The sequence below is a fragment of the Pseudophryne corroboree genome, chromosome 1 (assembly GCF_028390025.1).
Source record: "Pseudophryne corroboree isolate aPseCor3 chromosome 1, aPseCor3.hap2, whole genome shotgun sequence".
Classification (NCBI taxonomy): domain Eukaryota; kingdom Metazoa; phylum Chordata; class Amphibia; order Anura; family Myobatrachidae; genus Pseudophryne; species Pseudophryne corroboree.
The window spans coordinates 977,171,778-977,194,236 of NC_086444.1; the positions used below are offsets into that span (position 1 = coordinate 977,171,778).

Sequence of the window (22,459 nt, forward strand, 5' to 3'; positions counted from 1 at the left end):
TCGGATAACTCCCTGGCTTTCTCCTCTGGGAGAAACACCTTCTTTCTGGACTGTGTCCAGGATCATCCCTAGGAACAGAAGACAAGTCGTCGGAACCAGCTGCGATTTTGGAATATTGAGAATCCAATCGTGCTGCCGCAACACTACCTGAGATAGTGCTACACTGACCTCCAACTGTTCCCTGGATCTTACCCTTATCAGGGAATCGTCCAAGTAAAGAATAACTAAAATTCCCTTCCTTCGAAGGAATATCATCATTTCGGTCCTTACTTTAGTAAAGACCCGGGGTGCCGTGGACCATCCCTACGGCAGCGTCTGAACTGATAGTGACAGTTCTGTACCATAACCTGAGGTACCCTTGGTGAGAAGGGTAAATTTTTTGACATGAAGGTAAGCATCCTTGATGTCCCGAGACATCATGTAGTCCCCTTCTTCCAGGTTCGCAATCACTGCTCTGAGTGACTCAATCTTGAATTTGAACCTCTGTATTCAAAGATTTTAGATTTAGAATCGGTCTCACCGAGCCGTCTGGCTTCGGTACCACAATAGTGTGGAATAATACCCCGTTTCCTTTTGCAGGAGGGGTACCTTGATTATCACCTGCTGGGAATACAGCTTGTGAATGGCTTCCAAAACTGCCTCCCTGTCAGAGGGAGACGTCGGTAAAACCGACTTTTGGAAACGGCGAGGGGGAGACGTCTCGAATTCCAATTTGTACCCCTGAAATATTACCTGAAGGATCCAGGGGTCTACTTGCGAGTGAGCCCACTGCGCACTGAAATTCATTGAGAACGGGCCCCCACCGTGCCTGAGCTTGTAAAGCCCTAGCATCATACTGAGGGCTTGGCAGAGGCGGGAAAGGGTTTCTGTTCCTGGGAACTGGCTCATCTCTGTAGCCTTTTTCCTCTCCCTCTGTCACGAGCAGAAAAGAGGAACCTTTTGTCCGCTTGCCAACAAAGGACTGCGCCTGATAATACCGCGTCTTATTTTGAGAGGCGACCTGGGGTACAAACGTGGATATCCCAGCTGTTGCCGTGGCCACCAGGTCTGAAAGACCGACCCCAAATGCCTTTTTTAAGGCAATACTTCCAAATGCCGTTTGGAATCCGCCTCACCTGACCACTTTACTGGTAGAATTGGACAACGCACTTATACTTGATGCCAGTCGGCAATATTCCGCTGTGCATCTCGCATATATTTTAAATGCTCTATAGGCAATAATATACTGTCCTTATCTAGGATATCAATATTTCCAGTCAGGGAATCCGACCACGCCAACCCAGCACTGCACATACAGGCTGAGGCGATTGCTGGTCGCAGTATAACACCAGTATGTGTGTAAATACATTTTAGGATACCCTCCTGCTTTCTATCAGCAGGATCCTTAAGGGCGGCCATCTCAGGAGAGGGTAGAGCCCTTGTTCTTACAAGCGTGTGAGCGCCTTATCCCCCCTAGGGGGTGTTTCCCAACGCACCCTAACCTCTGGCGGGAAAAGGTATACTGCCAATAACTTTTTAGAAATTATCAATTGTTATCGGGGGGAAACCCACGCATCATCACACACCTCATTTTATTTCTCAGATTCAGGAAAACTACAGGTAGTTTTTCCTCACCAAACATAATACCCCTTTTTGGTGGTACTCATATTATCAGAAATGTGTAAACATTTTCCCTTGCCTCAATCATGTAACGTGTGGCCCTATTGGAAATCACGGTCGTCTCTTCACCGTCGACACAGGAGTCAGTATCCGTGTCGGCGTCTGTATCTGCCATCTGAGGTAACGGGCGCTTTAGAGCCCCTGACGGCCTATGAGACGTTTGGACAGGCACAAGCTGAGTAGCCGGCTGTCTCATGTCAACCACTGTCTTTATACAGAGCTGACACTGTCACGTAATTTTCAACAGTACATCCACTCAGGTGTCGACCCCCTAGGGGGTGACATCACTATTACAGACAATCTGCTCCGTCTCCACATCATTTTTCTCCTCATACATGTCGACACAAACGTACCGACACACAGCACACACACAGGGAATGCTCTGATAGAGGACAGGACCCCACTAGCCCTTTGGGGAGACAGAGGGAGAGTTTGCCAGCACACACCAAAGCGCTATAAACTGTATAGGGACAACCTTATAATAAGTGTCTATCCCTTATAGCTGCTTATATATATTTTTAGCCAAATAAGTGCCCCCCCTCTCTGTTGTACCCTGTTTCTGTAGTGCAGTGCAGGGGAGAGTCTGGGAGCCTTCCTACCAGCGGAGCTGTGTGGGAAAATGGCGCCGTGTGCTGAGGAGATAGGCCCCGCCTCCTTCTCGGCGGGCTCTTCTCCCGCTTTTATCTGGAAAACTGGCAGGGGTTAAATACATCCATATAGCCCATGGGCTATATGTGATGTATTTTTTGCCATAGGAGGTATTTACATTGCTGCCCAGGGCGCCCCCCCCCAGCGCCCTGCACCCTCAGTGACCGCAGTGTGAAGTGTGCTGGGAGCAATGGCGCACAGCTGCAGTGCTGTGCGCTACCTTAATGAAGACAGGAACGTCTTCTGCCGCCGATTTCTGGACCTCTTCACTCTTCAGCATCTGTAAGGGGGCCGGCGGCGCGGCTCCGGGACCCATCCAGGCTGTACCTGTGATCGTCCCTCTGGAGCTAATGTCCAGTAGCCAAGAAGCCCAATCCACTCTGCACGCAGGTGAGTTCGCTTCTTCTCCCCTTAGTCCCTCGATGCAGTGAGCCTGTTGCCAGCAGGTCTCACTGAAAATAAAAAACCTATTTAAACTTTACTTCTAAGCAGCTCAGGAGAGCCACCTAGCCTGCACCCTTCTCGTTCGGGCACAAAAATCTAACTGAGGCTTGGAGGAGGGTCATAGGGGGAGGAGCCAGTGCACACCACCTGATCCTAAAGCTTTACTTTTGTGCCCTGTCTCCTGCGGAGCCGCTATTCCCCATGGTCCTTACGGAGTCCCAGCATCCACTTAGGACGTCAGAGAAATACTAATAATAATTAATAGACATAGAAAAAGAAAAAAACAAACCTAAGTTTATGCATTTGCAAAAACGAAAGTGTGTACCCATCCTTCGGTAGTCAGTAGTAGAGCCTATAAAAAAACACAACTGGTGCACATTTGACAAGACCGTGTCAAAATTACCTGGCTTTCCAATGTCTCCAGTTTTCTTTTCCTTGTATGAAGAGCTTTGCTGGGAAAGGCCCAAAAATAATTAGAAGTTCCTATTCGCTCCGAGTCTACCATTGCATCATCCACCAGGCTTTGCAGAATCTCCTTCACTGACATGGATGCTGTAAGAAATTATTACTCAATTAACAAAGATTACATGTAACAAATAAATGTCTCTTATGCAGGGTATGAGAGGAACAACAGGAAAACGCTGGGAAACATTTCAGAAAAACACACAGGGTGCTGTCCAAGCGCTCTCCTGGTGCCAAAGGTCCAGCTTAGTGACCTTCTGGAACAGAGGAATAGTGGGGTCCCTCTTTAGGGGTTTACAACTCTCGTTGTACAGTATAGGGGAGTATTCCTTCATAGGGGAAAGTTAGGGGAACTGCAAAATGTTGTTTTAGTGGAGAAATCCCCCTATGCCATAGCTACTCCTTTTAATGTCACTGCTTTCAGTTAAGTGCCCTTTTTCCTTGTAATAAAGATGGGGTTGTGATCCCATAAACAGCAGCTGTTGTTAAACCACATATTTCTTCTTCAGGGTTCATAGGGGTTCTACAGGGAACAGCGGGGCTGTAGGTGGAGGATGAGAGTCCAGGCACCAAACAGTTAAAGCTTTCAGCATATCCCAAAAAGCTCAGCTTCTCTCCCCTATAACCCCGCCTCCATGCTCAGGCATTCCGTTTGTAGTTGGTACCTGCAGGAGTCAGGTGCACCATGACATGGGGCTGCTGAAGTAGCTCCAAAACTGCTTACTTTTTTGAAGTAATTTTTTTCTCTGGGCCGTCAGCGCTGTAAGCCTGGCAGACTTCAGCACTGCAGCTCCATCACCCATGCCCCCCCGCTGGCGCTGAAACTCCCACTTGGCCAGAGCCTCAAATAGGAACTTGCGGCATTTGACCAAACACTGCGATTAGCACTGATTGCTGCTGGGACACCAGAACTGCGTTGCTGCCAACATGGGGGCAGGTAAGAGGGTCCCCTTACTGGGACACGCGTTTAGATCGTGGTGCACACTGTGTCCAGAGAGACGGACCGCGGCGCTGGCGTGGACACTGTCTACAGCCAGGGACTCTACTAGACCACCAGGGGATTTATGGGCTCAGGTTCAGGAGGTAAAACACCTATTTATTAAGGCCCTTTAAGTACCTGGGGTGGAAGACCAAGTAGGTCTCCGGGAACGCTGGGCTCAGTCTCCCTGTAAAAACATCTGCAGAAAGCCTAGTTTTTTTACACTTATATCCTACCTGCTTCAGAGTAGTTGATTCAAGTTTTCATTGCAGTGATATTGTACTGTATATTTATCTGCATTGTATGTGACCGTGTGCTAGGGGTGTAGTATGTTATGCCGGCGGTCGGGCTCCCGGTGGCCAGCATACTGGCGCCGGAATCCCGACCGCTGGCATACAGACAGCTGGGCGAGCGCAAATGAGCCCCTTGCAGGCTCGCGTCACTGCGGGCACAGTATCTATTCTCCCTCCAGTGGGGTCGTGGACCCCCAAGATGGAGAAAAGCTGTTGGTATGCCGGCGCCGGTATGCTGGCCGTCGGGAGCCTACCCGCCGGCAAACTGAAGACCACCCGTGTGCTAGTTCTGCCGTCTGACTTTCCTTTCAGCTACATTATATATACCAATCTCTGTTATTTCTATACTCTGTACACAGGTGTTTTCAGGTCTATTTCTCAAAGTGCAAAAAAAAACCTCCTTTTCAAGAAGAACAGGCGCTCAATAATAGTTGCTGCACCAAGCAGCTGCCAAGAAACCAGGAGAGTCCCTCCTGAAGATATACGCTGCCTACTTTCCCATTTTTCTCTATTTCTCAAAGTACATACTTATCTGTGTTCAGTCACATACTACACTCTGACTATATCATATTATTTCAGAGTGTAAGGACACCAATATTGTTTCACTAACATGTCTAACAAAAAGGGACGCAAACAAGCAGAATCCCCTGCGTTTCTCTCATGTAGAGTTTGACTGGCCGGGTTATCTGTGGAGGATATTAGACAGGATGGCCTCTGTGCTGTTATACACCTCCTAGTCAGTCCACACCACCTGCTCCTACAAAGGATCCTCCCTGGGCAGCTCTCTCTAAACTATTAGGCAGTCTGGTGGACCAATTTACACCCACCATGGCCCCTCCTATGTCGCTACCACCCAATATAGTACCAGTAGTGAATCTACCTTGGGTGGATACCCTGCTCAGGTTCAACAGCTAACGTAAACTCTGACTAGACAAAAAGCCCTAACAGGGCATAAACATGCCACTGGTTCCACTAGACAGGCTACTTCTTCCTCTCAATCCACTGCCTTATCAGATTCTGATGTGTCATCTGAGGAAGAGGATACAGCTCTCTCTGTCACAGACTCCTGTGCAGCAGAGGAGGAAGCTCCCATTCTAGTAGATGTGCCTGTCCAAGTTGAGGCTATTAAAAAGATTCTTTAACTTTCTGATGAGGAACCCACACCTGTTGCTAAGAAAACTGATGTGATAAAAAGCAAATGATAAGTAAATCAGAATTCCCACATTTTGATCATTTAATGGAAATTAGACAGGAACCCTGGAACACTCCTGGTAAAAAGTTCCCTTTGTCTAAGTGTGCGTTAGCTCGCTATCCTCTCCCAGCAGTGTGTGTAAAGTGGGAAACTCCGCCTCCATTGAATTCTCATGTCACACGTCTGGTGGTGACGTCCACTTTACCTGTCAAAACAGTCTCACTGAAGGAACCGACGAATAGACGAATAGAAAATTGTCTGAAATCTATTTATTCCCTCACGGGGGCTATTCATAGGCCTACAGTGGCAGCTTCATAGGCAGCAAAGGCTATCGAAGCATGGTTACAGGCACAGTTCACAGCTCGATGAACCGCCTTCAGATACAGTGCACCCGGAAAGTATTCACAGAGCTTCCCTTTTCCACATTTCGTTATGTTACAGCCTTATTTCAGACTGGAATTAATTCATTTTTTCCCTCAAAATTCTACACACAATACCCCATAATGACAACGTGAAAAAAGTGTTTGAGATTTTTGAAAATGTATTAAAAATAAAAAACTAAGAAATCACATGTACATAATTCCCAACCTTTGCTCAGTACTTTGTTGATGCGCCTTTGGCAGTGGTTACAGCCTCAAATCTTTTTGAATATGATGCCACAAGCTTGGCACACCTATCTTTGGGCAGCTTCGCCCATTCCTCTTTGCAGCAACTCTCCCCCTCCATCAGGTTGGATGGGAAGCATCAATGCAAAGCCATTTTCAGATCTCTCCAGAGATGTTCAATCAGATTCAAGTCTGTGCTCTGGCTGGGCCACTCAAGGACATTCACAGAGTTGTCCTGAAGCCACTCCTTTGATATCTTGGCTGTGTACTTAGGGTTGTTGTCCTGCTGAAAGATGAACCGTCGCACTAGTCTGAGGTCAAGAGCGCTCTGGAGCAGGTTTTCATCCAGGATGTCTCTGTACATTGCTGCATTAATCTTTCCCTCTATCCTGACTAGTCTCCCAGTTCCTGCCACTGAAAATCATCCCCACAGCATGATGCGGTCACCACCATGCTCCACTGTAGGGATGGTATTGGCCTGGTGATGAGTGGTGCCTGGTTTCCTCCAAACATGACACCTGGCATTCACACCAAAGAGTTCAATCTTTGTCTAATCAGACCAGAGAATTTTGTTACTCATGGTCTGAGAGTCCTTCAGGTGTATTTTGGCAAACTCTAGGCGGGCTGCCATGTGCTTTTTACTAAGGAGTGGCTTCCGTTTGGCCACTGTACCATAAAGGCTTGATTGGTGGATTGCTGCAGAGATGGTTGTCCTTCTGGAAGGTAATCCTCTCTCCACAGAGGAATGCTGTAGCTCTGACAGAGTGACCATCAGGTTCTTGGTCACCTCCCTGACTAGGGCTCTTCTCCCCTGAGCGCTCAGTTTAGACGGCCGGACAGCTCTAGGAAGAGTCCTGGTGGTTCCGAACTTCTTCCATTTACAGATGATGGAGGCCACTGTGCTCATTGGGACCTTCAAAGCAGCAGATATTTTTCTGTACCCTTCCCCAGATTTGTGCCTCGAGACAATCCTGTCTCAGAGGTCTACAGACAATTCCTTTGACTTCATGCTTGGTTTGTGCTCAGACATGCACTATCAAGTGTGGGACCTTATATAGACAGGTGTGTGCTTTTCCAAATCATGTCCAATCAACTGAATTTACCACTAGTGGACTCCACTGAAGCTGTAGGAACATCTCAAGGATGATCACTGAAAACAGGGTGCACCTAAGCTCAATTTTGAGCTTCATGGCACAGGCTGTGAATACTTATGTACATGTGATTTCTTAGTTTTTTATTTTAAATAAATTTGCAAAAATCACAAAAAAACTTTCACATTGTCATAATGGGGCATTGTGTGCAGAATTTGGAGGGAAAAAATGAATGTATTCCATTTTGGAATAAGGCTGTAACATAACAAAATGCAGAAAAAGTGAAGCGCTGTGAATACTTTCCGGATGCACTGTATGTCTGATGAATGAAGAATGTATCGGACACCTGTTAAGACAGTGACTTCTTACATTGGGGAAGCATTATCAGAGTTCTAGCTGTAAAGGTGTCTGTAACCTCTGTGCTGGCACGCCGTATTATTTGGCTACGTTCTTGGAAAGTGGATTTAAGTTCCAAGAAAACATTGTAAATTCTACCCTTTAGGGGTGATATTCTCTTTGGCGAACTGTTGAGTAAGATTGTAGCATCATTCGCGCCTACTAAAGCAGCCTTTTTGCCCCCGGCTCCTACTCAGCGGGTCAAAAGTTCCCGCTGGGGTGATATTCTCTTTGGCGAACTGTTGAGTAAGATTGTAGCATCATTCGCGCCTACCAAAGCAGCCTTTTTGCCCCCGGCTCCTACTCAGCGGGTCAAAAGTTCCCCTTTTCGTACCTTTCGTCCATAAGGTAAAGCGAAAGGACAGGTGTTCCCTAGGCAAACACACGCTACAAAGAGCTCTAAGCCCAAGTCCAAGCAATCATGGGCTGCGCGTCAACCTGCAGCAAAGCCTGACCAGCCTGCAGTCTGACAGGGCAGGCCAACCCCTGGGGGATATCAGGGTGAGAGGCCAACTTCTGCTCTTCGCGCAGATTTTGTCCATGACTACTTCAGACGCTTGGGTGCAGGAAGTAGTCTATCACCGGTATGCCATCTCGTTCAAGGGTCACCCCCCTCAACAGTAATTCACCATGGGCCTTCCATCAGATCAGGAAAAGGCTCAGATACTAAAAAAAAAACGTGGTCGGACTTCCGGTGGGCGGTGCATCAAGGTGGCCGCATTTTAGACAAGCTCCGTTCCCCCTCTCTACAATCTGACTGCATCTTTGCTTAAACTTGCTGATTTTGGGGTCTCACCTCCCCCTGTGAGTAAAGGGGATCCTGCTGTTTCAGCAGAACTGAAAATTGGGAACTTTGCAGCTATATTTCACCCGGAATCTGGCCTGCAGTGTGTCGGGCCTCCCCAGTACCCTGTGGCGTGACGCCGATATCGGGAGACGCGGTGCTGCTTGAAGTGGAGCTGCTGCATCTCCAGCCTAGCCCTATTGCCACTGAGGCTTGACGTGGATGTCTCCCCAGCTCCGGAACGGCGACAGTGAAGAGGTGCATATAAGACGCCTTCGGCGACAGCGCTGCCTCCCCGTGGACCCACCACGGTCGGGCCTACTCCTGGCGGTCGACGTCCCCTAGGCCGCTTACCCCCGCTTGTTGGATCCCCTGTCATCCCGCGGTCTGCCGGCATCGAGGTCCGGACTTGCCGGGTTGATCACCGGAGGGAGAAGCGCGGCCCGTCTCCCCCCCCCCCTCTCCCCGTGATACCCTGTCGGGGAAAACGCTGGAGCGGCTCCCTGCGCTGTCTCTGCCACACGAATCCCGGACCGGCTGATATTCTTCCAAAGGGGAACTAACGGAGTGGAACGCTCAGGCGACTCGGGCGACTCTGTGCTGGCGGCCCTGTGGAGCGGCGGTGGACCCTGAGGCGGACGGAGAGTGGGCTTGGCGGATCTCCGAGCACGCTGTGCTCTCTCATAACCCTGCAGACGAATCTTCATGGAAGTCCCCGGGCCGACTGCATGCTGAAGTGAGGAGAGGGAGCCGCTTACCTCTACTTTGCCCCAGTCTGAACTACCCTCCGGGGTCGTGTTGCCGAGATTGGGGGAGCTGACGCGGTGCTGCTGGAAGTGAGAAGGACCCTGGCTATTTGGCTGCATCTCTACCCCTGCAGGGTACTAATATTGTTTGTCTATCTCTTAACTAACATCCTTTTCTCAACCTTCCCATTTCTTTGAACCTCCCTACCTACTGTGTTTTCCATACCCCACCCTACATCACCTTACCAAATATTCTATCTTCCCTCCCTGCTACCTTCTCTATTCTTTTTTTTTTAGAAGGGTTTCATTGCTACCCTCGGACATATACAGGACTCTGGATATAAACTTAAGCTCTGCTGGCCCAAGCCTACAACGGGGCAGGTTTGACTGTTGGGCTTTTGAGGTACTTTACATGCCTGTAATTCCTTCTTGGCGCTACGCTGAGACATATAACCCTATCCTCAAGGCAGCTTGAACTGCATATATTTTACTCTGTTCATCCACACTCAGCTGTTACAGGTGGATGGTACTCCTTAGGGGTCTGTACACAAAGGGTTTTTCTGTATACCTAGAGTTTCAAACGCTAATAATCCACTCACTGATCTCTTATGAGCTGAGGTTGAGGATGCTTGTTTGAAAATCACTAGTCCTATAAAGTTTGTTATACAGGTTATATAGATAGTACACGCAGCCTATGCAACAGCGACGTCTACTGTCTCTCTGACGAATAGCTGTGTATATTACTTGATTAATTTTGAAACATAACATAACTGCGGTGTGATCTTACAGTCTTATTGTTTTTCCATCAAGTGCTATTTCTTATTCAATGTATCCTTCACGCAGCATGCAGGCCTAACTTGATCTACTAAGTAGACTTAAGTAGCTTTTATCAACAATTCACTCATCGCTTTGTTATGGGATGTTACTCAGGATGCATGTTTGAGCTATACCAGTGCTCTAAAATGTGCTATATAGGATGAGCAGGTAGTACATGTAGCTTGGGCAATAAGAGACATCTAGTGTCTCTCTGACAAACGGCTGTGTATATTGCTTGATTGATTTTGAAACATAACACAACCGCAGTGGGACCCTTCAGTCTTATTGTTACTACATTAAGAGTTATTTCGTGTTCAATGTATCCTTCGCCCAGCATGTAGGTCTAACTTAATCTTTTGAGTGGTCTTTTTCAAATCTGCACACAAGTACTGCATAAGCAGATAACCCTTTTGCCCGAGTTACCAGTAGGCGGGGTCTCAGCCGTGGTGGGCGTATAACAATGCTTGGGAGGTTGTGCACAAAGGATTTTTTCAGTGTGCCTAGCATTCTAAAATCTCAATAATCCACTCATTGCCTTGCTATAAGCTGAGGTTAAGGATACATGCTTGAACTGGACGAATTTACCATATAGCATATATAGGTGGAACACACAGCCTATGCAACAGCGACATTTGGTGTCTCTCTGACAAATAGCCGTGTATATTATTTGATTGAGTTTGAAACATAACATAACAGCAGTGTGATCCTACAGTCTTATAGTCTTTCCACTGAGAATTCTTTCTTATTTAGTAGATCCTCCAAACGGCATGTAGGCCAGCTTATATATTTCGAGTAGCCTTTTTTGAACCTGCAAACATTTACTGCAAAGGCAGATATTCCTTTTGCTCAAATCAACTGCAAATAGTGACAGAGGTAGAGAACAATGGATAAATATTATAACAGAACAAATTCCCAAAAATCCCAACATTCTTCTGCGAACACAAGGACGGGGAAATCCAAAAATAACCAAGGACGAGCTACTGCTCCTTCTTCTCCAGTGCATAACTCAGAAGAGGATGATTCTTTAAGCGCCCCCTCCTCTCCCACTCAGGTCCCAAAGGTTCCCTCGGCCGCAGAAACAGCCCAGGAAATTTCAAAAATTATCATGCCATTAATTGATAAAAAATTAGAAACCTTATAAACTGCATTCGATGCGGCCTTAGCTAAAATAGATACCAATACTACTCGTATTGCTTCCTTGGAGCAAAGGACCAGTGATTCGGAGGACCGTGTAGATTCAATACAACGACTGGTGGATACCCAGACCTCCTCCATCCAAAATCTCCAGGCTAAGGTTGATGATATGGAAAATCGTCATAGACGAAATAATCTCCGTTTCATTGGCATCCCTGAAACGGTTAGGGGTCCTAAACTCCTTGAGTTCCTCACAGTTGACCTCCCCAAAGAACTAGGGACCCAAGATTCCCCTTACCTAGGGCACATTGAACGGGCACACAGATTGGGACCAGAAAGACCCGATTCGGCGGTTAGACCACGGCCTGTTATAGCCAAATACTTAGACTACCGCATGAAAGAGGCAACTCTGGGTGCTTATCGTAAAATCTCACGATTAGAAGTAAATGGGTCAAAAATTTTAATCTTCCAAGATTTTTCGGCCTCTGTTTCCCAAAAAAGGAAGGAATTTGTAGAAGTATGCAAATTACTCCATGACAGCGGTACACGATTCCAACTATTATACCCGGCTAAACTGCGGGTGCAGGAAAATGGCCGCGACGTATTTTTCTCTGACCCGACATTGGCTAAAACACACTTTGATAGGGTATTTCATGCAGGGGGACCATCTGATCGCTAATTATACAGTGGTTGATTTAACAATGCATATTTAGATATAATGCCAGTAGATATTACAAGGCTACTCGAGATGACCTGATGTTTGGTTTTTATTTTGTTTTTGTTCTTCTACTTCTCATGTTTTTTTGGTATATGTTCATGGGTGTCAATGCTCTAAGCGTATTGGCCACCCTTAAGATGTTCGATTACGGAAAATTTAGAAAATGTGAATTGAAGCATTATTTGTTTGTTAAGTCGGAGCTGCCGGGGCCTACACCCTCCCCCTGTCCCCCTAGTTACTCGACCCCTTCCGATGGCTGGGACGGAGGGGTTCTTCCAACATGCACATATCACACGGCAAGACGGTTTCCCAAAATGGGTATCGGATAATGCAATCTAATCCTCAACCCATCCCCTCTTTGAATACCCCTGCTCCTCTAAAGCTGGTGTCCTGGAATGTGGGAGGCCTCAACTCTCCCATTAAGAGAAAGAGAGTGGTGAACCACTTACGCAAATTTCATCCAGATGTTATATTTCTGCAGGAGACACATTGGGAGGCGGGAGGCGAATCGACACTGCGGGCTCCATGGCTGGGCGAATGCGTTTCATCTAAATTCCGCAACAAAACCAGGGGAGTGTCGATCCTATTTCAGAAAGATGTCCAATATTCTATCACTAATTCTATACTTGACTCTGAAGGAAGATTTATAATTTTAGACACAATCATATGGGGAACAAATTACACACTAGTTAATATCTATGCACCTAATGTATCAACCTCAGAGTTCTTACAATCCTTGGCTCAAACCCTAGCGCAGCGACAGAATGGTCTCCTAGTACTTGCGGGAGACTTTAATTCAGTAGATGACCCAAGGATCGATAAACAGCCTGTCCCACAGAACCCTTCATCAGCTTCTTACACACAAAGACATTTCCTCAAGACAACACTACAGCTTAGTGACATTTGGAGGCTCTTTAACCCAACTGACCATTCTTATACCTTTTTCTCAACAGTACATGGCTCATGGTCTAGAATAGACTCCTTTCTCATAGGTGACCCCTTGGTGTCACGTGTTCTAAAAGCAGACATCCATAACATCTTGGTCTCCGACCATGCCCCAATTACACTTCATCTCACCAGATCTACGTCAGCCGGGAACTTTAAGCCTTGGAGATTCCCGACTTACTTATATAAATCGGAAGACTTTCGTCTTTTTCTAACAAATAGTTGGATGACTTTTACTGACGACAACATTGATTTTTGGGAGAAACCAACTATATTCTGGGGAGCATCTAAAGCTACTATGAGAGGAAGCATAATGGAGTATATCTCCAAACGGAAAAAGAAAGTCTCTGCGCAATATCAAGCTCTTCATGCTTCACTGACGGCTGCTTTGCGAACATACATAGATTCCCCTTCCCCAGATAATAGACAGTTATACACACAGGCAAGACAGATGTTGGATGATTTTCTGCTGTCCCAGGCACAGCGCGATTTGACTTTCTCCAAATCTAAATACTTTAGGTGGGGCAATAAAACCGGACGATTGTTGGCCACCATGTCCAAACTGAGCGCCCCAAAGAGATTGATCACTGCCATTAAAGACCCGAACTCATCTTCCATTGACACAACAACCTCACGTATCCTAGCACACTTCGAAGCATACTTTTCTAATCTGTACGATGCACGTCCATTTGATCAGACATTACATGATAGTATTTTGTCTGAAGCAAACCTTCCCAAATTGTCTAATTCACAAAATGAAGCACTCAAACAGGACATCACACTTGAAGAAATAACTAATGCCATTTCGAAGCTAAAATTACACAAATCACCAGGCCCAGATGGGTTATCTAATGAATATTACAAAATACTTCAGGGACACATAGCACCTGCTTTGGGTGAACTGTTTAATGAAATTCTACACAACAGTACATTTTTTCCTCATTTCAACAACTCAAACACAATCATGATTCCCAAACCACAGCGCGATCCCCAGCAAATCGATTCGTATAGACCAATTACGCTACTTAACACAGACATTAAAATACTAACCAAAATTATGGCGGATAGACTCCAGCTGCTGCTTCCGCAAATTCTCACTGACCACCAGTTGGGATTTGTTCGCCATAAACATCTAGTCAAAGGAATTCGAACAGCGATAGCAGCGGTAGTAAAATCTCATGGAGAATCACACACCCAAAATATTCTCTTGAATTTGGATACGACCAAAGCGTTTGATACTGTTTTATGGCCACACTTGTTTGGAATCCTTCATGCACGGCAATTCGATCCAGTGTTCATTAATCTTATAAAATACATCTATACCACTCCCTCCACCTCTCTAGTAATAAATGGATACAGTAGTAACCCTATAATGATGTCTAGGGGTACCAGACAGGGTTGCCCCCTTTCCCCTATTTTATTCAACTTAGCTATAGATCCATTACTTAGACTTTTTCAAGGGGGAGATTACTTTAAGGGAATTCAGATTGGTCAAAAGGAAATAAAGTTAACCGCTTTTGCAGACGACATTTTGTTGTTTGTTGGGGACCCAGTAGAATCCCTAGATAGGATATTCTCTCTCTTGACTAAGTATGGAAGGGTATCCGGCTTTGAAGTCAATACGTCTAAATCGGTGGCGCTGCGTCTTGGAACTCCCCCCTCTCGCGTTCCTTTTAAATCCACTATCCCAATAATGTGGGCACATCAACACTTTACTTACCTTGGGGTTAAAATCTCACATAATCCCTTTCTCCTTTACAGTCTCAACTTTTCCACTGTTATTCGTTCTATAGCATCAGAGTTAGACGGATGGAAGGGGCTATGGTTGTCATACTTAGGTAGAGCAAACCTTATAAAAATGATTTCATTCCCAAAATTGATGTTTTTAATACAGGCACTCCCTTATGTTATCTCGAACAGAGACGTAAAGTCGATTAACCGTAGTTTTAGACAATTTATTTGGAAGGGTAAACACCCGAGGATAGGACTAAACAAGCTACAACAAATGAAAAATAATGGGGGGATAAATTTTCCTGATGTCCAATTATACTCATACGCAGCGCACACCAGATACATTAAAGATTGGCTAAATGGCCGAGATCTTTATGCGAACACATCACTAGAAAAGGAATTTTTGGAAGGAATTAACCTTACAAGTTTTCTTCACGTACATGACTGCGAAATCTCATCGGTAATACGTGATAACCCACTACTTTGGCACACCAGGAAAACTTGGCATGTACTAAGACACAAATTTTGATTAAACGCATACAAATCTCTCTTTCTCACCTTTGTAGATAATCCTGAATTTCAGAATGGGCAGGCTTCCAACCCATTTTTTAGCTGGCAGGCCCTGGGTGTGGGGACCGTGAGGGATTTGGTCTGTGCATCGGCAAAGAGGCCTTCCGCGTTCCAGGAAGCTAGGGAACGACACCCCTGGGTGGCGGCCTACCCTATTGCATTTTTACAGGCCCAACACTATATTAGCTCTACTATACGTCCCTTCACAATGTTGGACTGGAACAACCCACTAGACACATTACTACAAAATCAAAGCTTGACACAAAAAGCCATTTCCTTAACGTACAATTGCATACGGCAAGTGTTTATACCAGACAAATCCTCTACGAACCTAGCTCCATGGCTTTCACGACTTCCAAACATATCATCAAATGATATACTTCGTTCTCACACCAGAGCATGTGCTCTATTGCCTTACTCTCCATATACAACTATGTTTCTAAACATACTGCATAGAGCTTACTTGTCCCCTAACAGAAGTTTCTTGATAGGCAATTCACTAAATTCCAACTGTTATAAATGTGGAGCTAACTCAGCGGATTTATTTCACTGTCTTTGGGAGTGCCCCGTAATTCGAGGTTTTTGGACGCAGGTCAGGAAATATTCGGCTGATAACTTGGTCAGCTATATCCCTATGACACCTGAATGGGCCCTGTTTGGTATGCTCCCCCCTAATATCCGTACATCACACGGGGGCAAGAGGCTCTTGCTGGCTATAGGAGCAGCGGCCTGCAAAACCATTTTACAGACTTGGTTACAACCCTCTCAGCCACTGTTGGCACTTTTTAAAGCTAAACTACACTATCTATTTAGAATGCAGTGGGTGGAGGTGGTGCTGGATAGAGAAAACAAAGTTGAGAGGTTCTTTCTAACATGGGAGTCATATATAGCTACCCTATCACTTCCGTTAAGGACCCAAATCCATAACAGCTTTAAAGATACAGTATGGTATATGACGCAGGTGGCCGCTAATGACCCTCCGATTTCTCTGTGATATTACAATTTAGTTGGTGTCAGATCTCGGATGGGGTATTTTATGCAAAACATGAAGTGTCCGGGGTGATGACGGGGGGAGGGGTGGGGCTCTGGTGGCACGGCAGACATTCACATAGATTATGTTTGATTTGACTTTTATTCTCATCTAACGTGGATAGATGAATACAAATGTGCTTTACAACATTAATGTGAAAATGTTTTATTTAATGATAGCACGATAATTTGATACATGTGATACTGTATGCTGATGGACCTACTTTTTGCAAATGTTGAACCGATGTACCACAATGTTGTTGAACTGACCCAATGATGCTTCAATAAAAAGAAATTATAAAAAAATTAAAAAAAACGTGGTCAACTTGCTTCTACACTCTGGGGTGATAGTACCAGTTCCTCAGTCTCAACGGGGAAGAGGCTACTATTCGATCCTATTCCTGGTACCAAAGCCCAACAGGTCCCACTGGCCGATTCCCAATCTCAAATCCTTAAACAGGTTTGTGAAAGTTTCCAAGTTTTGCATGGAAACCCTGCGATCCATAGTTTTGGCCATGGAGCCTGGGGACTTTATGGTTTCCCTGGATATACAGGATGCATACCTGCATATTCCTATTGCACTCTCGCATCAGCGATTCCTGTGGTTTGCTATTTGCAACCAACATTATCAGTTCCAGGCACTGCCATTTGGCCTAGCTACGGCTCCCAGGGTATTTACCAAGGTCATGGCAGCATACTTTCATCGTCTGGGAATCAGAATTTTCCCTACCTGGACGACCTGCTATTCTGGCGAACTCACGCGAGGTTCTCCTCCGTCATTTCAAACTTGCAGTAGACTTCCTGCAATGTCACGGATGGCTGATAAATTGGAAAAAGTCCTCCCTTATACCGTCACAGCGGATGTTACACCTGGGAGCACTTCTGGACTCTCTAAGTCAATTACTTTTCCTAGCACCAATCAAGAACTGTACCTGAGGAACAAAATATGCCAGGTCCTTCACCGTCCTCGAGCGTCCGTTCATTCAGCAATGCAGGTTCTCGGTCTGATGGTGTCCACGTTCAACATGGTCGATTTGGACAGTTTCGCGGCTGATTCTTGGCAAGTGGAATGGTCAGCATATTTACATCAAGTCAAAAATGGTAACTCTGACTCCGGATGTTAGACTTTCACTGACTTGGTGTCTCCACAACCAGCAGCAGGACAGGGGATGACCCTTCTGGATCCCCAACTAGGTGCTGCTCACAACAGATGTCAGCCTCCACGGCTGGAGAGCTGTAACCAACCCACACTCATTCCAGGGGTGATGGAGCCTGGCAGAAGCTCACTTACCAATCAATGTGTTGGAGTTGAGAGCAGTGTTCAATGCACTGACACTGGGCTGCACTGCAGGTAGGGGAGGGGATCCGGAGCAATCGTGGGTGGGGGAGGGGTGGATGGGGGGGGGGGGGTGCTGCGTGTGGGGAAGGGGCAGGTGCATGGGTACCGCATGTGGGGGAGGTGGTTCGGATCCATCGTGTTTGGGATAGGGGCGGCTGCGGTGGTGCCGCGGATGTGGGAGTGGGCCGGTGGTGCTTGGAATGGGGAGGATTGCAGGTAATGCTTCTCCTGCTTCTCCTCCTGGAAGCAACTAAGTTGCTGATCTGTGTTGGTGCTCCCGGCAGCAGGCGGTGAAGGTTCCTGTGGCCAGGCCAGGCACCGCAGCTTTCCCCCCGACGGCGAGTCCCTCTACAGCCGAGTGGAGTCCAGGGAACACAAAGCAGGCAATTAGTAAAAAAGTGGCAAAATGCGCCTATCCCAATGGATAATATACAGTTGAAAAAGAAAAAAAAATATATAGAGCAATGTTTTTATAAAATGTATTACACACAAACACAAAAAATAATAAGTTAAGCTTACAAGATAAAATGTGCACATATTTTTGGTTAGTGCAATAAAAGCTTATCTAAGCTCAAGGAAAGACACCAGCATATGGATTCCAGAGCAGGAGTGCGAAACAGCCTCAATGCGTTTCGTCTTTCTTCTCTTCACCAGGACTTCATCAGTAGGATATTGCACTGACTAAAACTTTGTGCACATTTTATCTTTATCTTATTGCACTATATATATTATTTTCTTTTCAACTGTATGTTATCCACTGCAAAATGAAATCCTGACAGGATTGTGTAAGCTGAGAACCAGTTCATGGATTTATTATTCATACAAGGGTGGTGATTGAGGGCTCCGGTATGAATGGTCGACCATGTTATGGTCGACAGTCATTAGGTCGACCACTATTGGTCGACATTGACATGGTCGACATGGACACATGGTCGACACATGAAAATGGTCGACACGTGAAAGGTCGACACATGAAAAGGTCGACATGAGTTTTTTAACTTTTTTTGGTGTCTTTTTTTCGTAAAGTGACTGGGAACCCCAATTAGTGCACCGCGTCCCCTCGCATGGCTCGCTTCGCTCGCCATGCTTCTGGCATGGTGCCTTCGCTCGGCACAGATTACCGTTCCAATCGTAGTCCACGTGGATCGTAAAGTATGGAAAAGTTCCCCAAAAGAAAAAAACTAATGTCGACCTTTTCATGTGTCGGCCATGTGTCTATGTCGACCATGTCAATGTCGACCAACAGTGGTCGACCTAATGACTGTCGACCATAACATGGTCGACCATGTGAACGGATACCGTGATTGAGATAGGCTGGTAAGTGTTCCTATCCTATAACCTGAGCTGCTGATTGCACTGCAGCAGCCGCACCTCCCCCTGCTTATTCTGCCTCCCCAAGTCAGCAGTGAGTCATAAGCGATATTTAGGATCACCTGCCCCTTGCTGGGTGTGGATCATTAGGTTGATCATAAAAATGGTTGGATTTTTTTGTGTCCTTTTGTACATTTAACCATTTGAAAACCAAATTAGTGGAAACGTACCCACGCGGACTCGCTTCACTTGCCACGCTTCGGGCAACGTGCCTAACTTCAGCACAGGTTACTATTCCCAATTGTAGTCCACATGGATGGTAAATGATGAAAAAGTTGAAGAAAATGAAAAAACAAAAACAAATGAAAGAAAATAAAAAATAAAACTTGTGTTGACCATTTGAACCTAATGACCTTTTGACTGTGTCGACCTATCATCCAGCTGTAGCTAAGAAATGTATCCTTGAAATGTGAATTCTGCCTTTCATATCTTTAGAATGGAGTGGATGGAGGCGTCGTTACAAAAGGAGTGGTTCTCAGAGAGATTTTTCGAGACATGGGAAAGTTACATAGAGACCCTCTCCCAATCACTCAAGGAACAAATTTGGAAGTGTTTTAAGACCATGCTATGGTATGAAAGACATGTCTATTCTCAAGATTTCCCTCACCAATGATTAGATCATGGTTAACCTCTGCCTTAGTTACCTTTTTTTTTTTCTTCTCATAAATGTGTAAGGAAGGAAGTGAGGGATGTGGATCCGGGTTCACACCATTTTGTCAGGCTTATGTCCTTGTTGACACCATTTTTTGTTATATTGTATTTATATTGCAAGTAATTAATTGATTCTGTACTCGTATTTGTCATGCTTCAATAAAGAAACATTTGTATAAAAATATTAGCCAGTTAAGTGCTTAAATGTATTTGGACATTATAATGTGCGGACCAAGGTGGTCATTCCAAGTTGATCGCAGCCAGCAACTTTTTGCTGCTGCTGCGATCAACTAGTCCACGCCTATGGGGGAGTGTATTTTAGCTTAGCAGGGCTGCGATCGCATGTGCAGCCCTGCTAAGCTAAAAAAAATTCAAGCAAAAGTAGACTAGGCCTGGACATACTTACCCTGTGCGACGATCCCTGCGATGCTGGGGCCGGCTTTGACGTCAGACATCCACCCTCCGTTCTGCTGGAAACGTCTGTGTTTTCTTCTCCACTCCCCGAAAACAGTCTCCAACGGTCCGGATCCGCCCAGGTACGCCTTCTTTCTGTCAATCTCCTTTGCGGTCGGCTCTGCAACCGCTTCCTTCGTAGGACGCGACGTAACCCGGTAACCCCTGTCGCCGGGCAACGTCGTGCACGCGCACTGCGGCTGCTGCGCAAGTGCATTGCGGACCCGTTCGCACCGCAGCGACAAGCCGCTGCATGTGAACAGGTCGGAATGACCCCCAAGCCCCCTTTGAATCTTAAAAATACGGCTATGGAAACATAAATACATAAGTCATTATAGAAATAAACTTACTAATTCCCTTCTCCTTTGGGGCAATTTTCTCTAGGTCCTTTAGTTGGAATACATCCTTCTGCAAGCAGAAAAACAATAGAGAAGTTTTTCAACCTTCCTTAAATTATCTTATACCGGTGTAACACATCAGCAAAGTCTTATAGAGTGATACCAATATATACACTTGGCGCTGTGACTTACAAAGTGAGAGCAGCTGATCTCGGGGAACTGATCCTAATTTCCCCAAAATGTAAAGAAAACCAGACAACCAATAAGACAGCGCTTCTCACTTTGTATAAAATTAATTTTTACTTTGAAATATACACAATTAATACAGTAAGATACTGGCCAGTATCAATATACAAATAATAATAACAGATATAAAACAATACCAAGTATTTAAAATAATTCCAGATACGGAATCTAGATAAAGCACATTAGTACCATAAAATTAGCATCCATATGTACTATATTTTACCACAGTCCCGATGAGGATCAAATCATAAAATTTACTATGCTTTCAATATCACAGATTTAGCAAGCATAATCAGATGTATGATTATTATTAAACCCACATATAACTATTTCAAGATGTTAGTCCAACAAGCAGCAGATAGTAAGTGGGTAAGTCCGCATGTAAACAGAGCAGAGTGTTAATCAAGCAAGTAATATCTGCTTTCAAATTACTTGTTAGAGTTACAGTTAGAGCTACATCGCCTAGTGTGTCCCCATCCCGGTCTGGGACGCCCGATGTAGGCAGACACACTGTGCGGTATCGCACAGTGACGTCATGCCGCGAGCGGGCCAGGCATGCAGTTTTGGACAGTGAGTTCAAATTGTGCTGTATGCATGACCGACACCGAGGGTGCCGTTTAGGGAGGCCAATCTCGGGCTATTTTTTCAATCCCGGGATCCCCAGTTCCCTGTGTGGCCGCCCCCCTCGCCGCACACATAACTCACCAAACACCAGAGGCAGCTGCTCTCCCGGCGGCTCCCAGAGGCATGTGACGCCGCAGCGTGACCTCTCACGATGCGCTGTGGATTCGGGCAGCGTCTGAGCGTCCTGAGGACGCTCAGAACTGATCCCTCAATCTCTGGGATTGGAGCTTCCAATCCTGGGATTGAATTTGGCCTTAAATCACAGGATCCCGATCCCAGGATTGGCCTCCCTAGTGCCGTTGTCAGCAGCATACACAATAGGCAATATAGTAAATGATATTGTTTGCTATGTTGGCTAGTGTGTACGGGCCTCTACACAGTGCACTCAGGGCCTAATTCAGACCTGATCGTATAGGTGCTAAATCTAGCACATCTACGATCAGCTTCCCTGACATGCGGGGGGACACCCAAGCACAGGGCTAGTCCGCCCCGCATGTCAGGCCCATACCCGCCGCACAAGTACAAAAGATATGCGATGCTTTTGTACCTGAAGAGTAGCTCCCTACCAGCGCAGCTCCTGCAGGGAGCTACTCGTCGCTGTCAGGGTCACAGTGGCTACGTGCGACATCATGCAGCTGCCGCGGCCCGCCCCGCGCACAGTCCAGGCACGCCTGCGTTGCCTGGATTGCGCCCCTAAATGGGCGGCCAAACGCTACAGGCCCGCCCAGCTACCGCCTCTGCCCATCAATCAGGCTGAGACGGCCGTCGGCTCTCTGGCATGTGCCAGCGCACTGCGGCGGCGGCGCATGTGCAGTTCAGACCTGATAGGCTGCTGTGTGAAAACACACAGCAGCGATCAGGTCTGAATTAGGCCCACAGTCCGCAATGGAAAGTCTTAATGCTCACACTTAGAAAACACTGCACACTGTATTTGTACAGCAGGAGATAGTGTGGCAGGAAGGAGATCCCACTGATGTCTATGTGTAGGGTAAAGTTCTTGAGCACTTATGAATTTCTCTAAAAGAAAAAAATCAGGGGCACAGCCAAAGACCATGCACACACAATCATTTTATTTTGGCCTCTGCTCTCTTTCAGTTTATGAGGACAGAGACGAAGAACAAATAGATATTATTGATGTCCACAGAGTAAAGGACAGGCCATGCACACAGGCTCCTAATGCAGACTGATTGCTGAG

At 46.1% G+C, this 22,459-nt stretch overlaps 1 protein-coding gene across 2 annotated transcripts in view; it reads right to left on the bottom strand.

The window, feature by feature from the left end:
• MND1 (meiotic nuclear divisions 1) overlaps nt 1-22,459 on the bottom strand; it is a 267,374-nt gene that overhangs the window by 158,272 nt on the left and 86,643 nt on the right. For both annotated transcript variants that reach the window (XM_063920524.1, XM_063920523.1), the window contains 2 exons: nt 20,407-20,464; nt 3,155-3,303 (listed from right to left, as the gene is read on the bottom strand). In XM_063920524.1, the coding sequence (XP_063776594.1) occupies nt 3,155-3,303; nt 20,407-20,464 (207 nt within the window). The remainder of the gene's footprint in view (nt 1-3,154; nt 3,304-20,406; nt 20,465-22,459) is intronic.